Raw genomic sequence first — 4,238 nt, forward strand, 5'->3', positions numbered from 1 at the left:
CCAGTGGCATTATTATTGCTATTATTATTTCATCCTGTCCCTTTCCCGTATCAGATGTATTAGGAAAGTAAGAGGGACACTCGCCTTGTCTATCTTATTAACCCAATGCCCTTTGGGACATCCTATTTGCATCAGCCAAGTACACATTTGTGGTGCCCGAAGACATCCGTGTGGGCAGCCCCCTGGGCTCTCTGTTTGTTGAGGACCCAGATGAGCCCCAGAACCGGATGACCAAGTACAGCATCGTGCAGGGCGAGTACAGGGACACCTTCACCATCGAGACAGACCCCACGCGCAATGAGGGCATCATCAAGCCCATGAAGGTTGGTAGGATTGGGGCGATGACCTCAGATGTGGGGTTGGGGGCTCCCAGCATCCCCAGGACTTGCCCAGGGGCTGCTCCCATGTCAGAGGCCATCAGAGGTGCATGCCTGGGTCAGCTCAGAGCTGGGCATGTGCTCATGGAGACTGTGACCCCGGAGCTGGGACAGGGGAGCCAGGGGGAAGAGTCGGTGCCTTCGGCTGGGTTACTCCCAAAGCAGATCTTGAGGCAAGGATTTAGATGCAAACAGTTTATTCGAGAAGGGATCCCAGGAAGCCCCAGGAGCGGTGACACGTAAAAAAGAGGAAGCTAATACCGGGCTCCTTGGTGAGGAGGTTTTCACCGTGGGCAACGAAGGCTAGAAAGAGCTGCCTCAGAGTTGCAGTGGCAGGTGGGGGGGAGCTGTGGTGTGGACTGAGGGCTGCTCCTGGCAGCATCCATCCTGCCCTGGGCACCAGCCACTAGCGTCCTGGTAGAGTTACAGGTGCTTGTGGCAGAAAGCCATTAGCACATAAGGCAACAGGGAGTGCTGTGGGGATGTGGGTGGACACTGGCAGTGGCTGCTGCTGACTGGAGTCAGACCAAGTGAATCTGGAAGAGGATGGAAGGTCCTGCCAGGAGCACGAAATGCCTCCAGAATGGCCACACAGAGGACTGGGGGTCCAGGGCCAGGGACAACCCACCTCCAATGGGACACTCCAAACCCCTCTGCCCATGCCAGACCTCCAGCTGACTCTTGGGTCTGTCTCTGGCCCAGCCATGCCCTGGGGACTGGAAACACCCAGGAGAGTCAGACAGCCTCCATGGTACCAAAACTGTCAGCAAGCAGGGAAGGCATGCAAAGAAAAAAAGGGTATCTGGGTGTAAATGCTATAGCAACCCACGCGCGGACAACTTCCTGTGTCGGGAAGGACAGGGACGGGTTCTGAGAGAACATCTGATACTTTCAGATCGGCTTCTTGAGGGCTAAGTAGGAGTGTACTAAGTGGGCAAGGACAGAAGCAAAGGCATAAAGAAAAGGCTCATCCTTAAGGAGCTGCGGCTAGAACTGCTAGTCGTTGATCCCCTTCAGAGCAGAAATGGGGTTCATCGCTGTGCGTCCCCAGTATTTGGATCAGAGCCAGGTACAGACCGAGGCTTGTAGGTACAGCATAAGGCAGCTGAGATGCAATGGGGTGCAGGTGAAGACAGCCAGGCCCAGCCACTCCCTTAATGACCTTGAAAATATCACTTCTCCAGGCCTCAGGCCCCTTATCTGTAAAGTGGGTATCATTCCAATACTACCTCACAGGGTTGCTGTGAAGGTCGTGTGCCATGTGCTTGGCTCAGAGCAGGTGTCCACCATACTTTTCCCTCACACAGCCCCTGGACTTTGAACGCATCCAGCAATACAGCTTCACCATTGAGGCCACGGACCCCACCATCAACCTCCGCTACCCGAGCGCCACCACCAGAAACAGGGCCCGTGTCATCATCAACATCCTCGATGTGGATGAGCCCCCAGTCTTCCAGCAGCCCTTCTACCACTTCCAACTGCAGGAGAACCTAAAGAAACCTCTGATTGGCTCAGTGTCGGCCGTGGACCCCGACGCTGCTCAGCGGACCATTGGGTAAGGCGGGTGTGAGCATGGTGATCCTGATAATCCCAGCACTGAGGTTCTTCCACCTGCTGGACTGAGACCAGGGCTCAAAAGGGAAACTCAGTTCTCCCCATGTGCATGTGTTCATTTCACACAAAGAAACAACACAGAGATTGATAAACGGCGGTAACCCCCGCTCCCAGGTAACTCATGTTCATCAAACCCAAGTTTGATGCGGTCCAATCATGCCTTTCATGATCACACAAACATCTAAATACATTTATGGTGGATCTATTGCTGGTTTGGTTTTGCTTTTGTTTTTAAAATGTTTTACGTCAGACCATGCCCATTTCAACACTACTAGTTCTTCTATATCAACTACACTCCACTCCTCTACCCTCTGAGACAAAAGATATAGTTCTAACTCATACTTTCTAGAGCCACATAACATTTATAGTAAGTATGAACTTAATCTAACTTCATTTTATTCCTGAAGATAGCCAATTGTGCCAACACTGCTTATTAAATGGTCATCATTTTCCCATCTTTGTTAGATACTAAGTTCCTGAATATATACCCAAATATATTTCTGAATCCCTTATTCTATCTACTGTCCGGGGCCAAAAAGGTCCGGTTTAATGGAACAACCTCAAAACAAAAACTAACAAAAAAAAAGCAAACCCCCCCCCCGCCGGTTTTTTTAACTTAAAAAAATTTTAAGCAACCCCAAAAAACCCTTCAAAAGAAATTTAAAAATCCTTAATCAATTTTTTTTTAACATTAGAATTCTAATGAGAATTGTATTTACACATCAATTTTGGAAGAGTTAATGTTTCTAGGTTATCAGGTCTTATTACCGACAAAATATGTCCCTCCATTCTGGCCATATAACTTTTGTGGCTACTGTTTTCATGGACATTTTATTCTAAATAGGCTGTAATAATCATTTTTATTTCCTCATTGATACAAAGGTTTATTTAAAAGATTGATTTTTTTCTTTCATTTACAAGTGTTGGATATTTTGTATTTTTGCTTTTACTTGTTATGTGATGGAACACATTTGTATTTGTGTTATTTACTTCCTAAAATTTCAAAGCTTTTGCTTTACGTATTTTAATGTTTCGATTCCATTAACAAAGATTTATAACCATTTTACCCTCATTACAGCTTGTAACTTTTATCCTTATGAAAATACCCAATTTGTTCTGCTTAAACGTTTTGTCTTCAGTTCCACATGGCCTGATGTTGTCACTCCCATTTTCATGTTAACCATGTTGCCTGATAAAAATTTCCCAACCTTTACTTTTAACTTTTCTAGGTCATTTGGCTTAAAGTTGTCTATTGAAAATAGAATGTAGTTGGCTTTGCTTTTAAATCTAAACTGAGATGCTTCATGTTTAACCTATTTATATTTTTCATCATAAATGATATATTTTATTTTACTTCTTTTATCTTGTTTTACATTTCCCATTTCTCAAACAATGTTTTTTTCTTTTCTCACCATCTATTTTTTTTTTTTCATTTTTTTCTTCTAGATATTTGGATGGAGTACATTCATTTTTACTTTTACCAGTGAGATTTACTTTCATCTTTAAAATTACAAACATTTTCCTGGACCGTATTTTCTAGCTAAAAATACCACACACACACACACACACACACACACACACACGCCACTGCTTTCCTATGTATTAAATAAATCAATATTTTCATTTTAATTCCTCTTAAATCAAGTTTTTACTTTATACTGAGACATTTCCTAGATGTTTTTGAAATTTTTTTCAGGACCCATCTTTGTGGGTGACACACTTTCTGATTTCTCGCATATTTACAAATACCTTTGCTCTTTTGCTTTCTTACATTAATAACACTTAGACGTGCTTATATAATCCTCAGGTTACAGAAACTTCCCTCCAAAAATACTATCAATGTGTTCTAGCATTTAATTTTGTGGGGAATTTATGGGGTGAGTCTGACTTCTCTTTATAAAAATGCTTTTTTTTCTGTTTAGATTCTTTTTAGTTTCTTTATATAGTCTTAAAATTCAAAAGTGTCATCAGGATATATCTAAATACTGATCTCTTTTTAAAATTATGCCTAATATCAGTGAGCTCTTTTATTCTGTGGATGGGCCTTTCTTCAGATCAGGACAGTTTTATTTTATTACACTTTTTATTATTTCTTCTGTTCTATTTGTCCTGGAATTTTCTTAAGTAGTAGTAAGTATATATTTGACATATGTTACAATTATATCTTTTCTTTTCTCCATCTCATTGTTCTTGATTTCTGGAAGAAACTTTCAAATTTTTAATTCACAAATTTAATTTTATTTCACT

General features: G+C 42.5%; 1 protein-coding gene across 1 annotated transcript in view; it reads left to right on the top strand.

Annotated features, from left to right (window-relative positions):
* Positions 1–4,238, top strand: part of CDH5 (cadherin 5) — a 27,200-nt gene that overhangs the window by 7,546 nt on the left and 15,416 nt on the right. The window contains exon 5 of the mRNA XM_023523586.1: positions 1,685–1,932. Coding sequence (XP_023379354.1) covers positions 1,685–1,932 — 248 coding nt within the window. The remainder of the gene's footprint in view (positions 1–1,684; positions 1,933–4,238) is intronic.

This window comes from Pteropus vampyrus, unplaced genomic scaffold, assembly GCF_000151845.1.
Source record: "Pteropus vampyrus isolate Shadow unplaced genomic scaffold, Pvam_2.0 Scaffold394, whole genome shotgun sequence".
NCBI classification, from domain to species: Eukaryota; Metazoa; Chordata; class Mammalia; order Chiroptera; family Pteropodidae; genus Pteropus; species Pteropus vampyrus.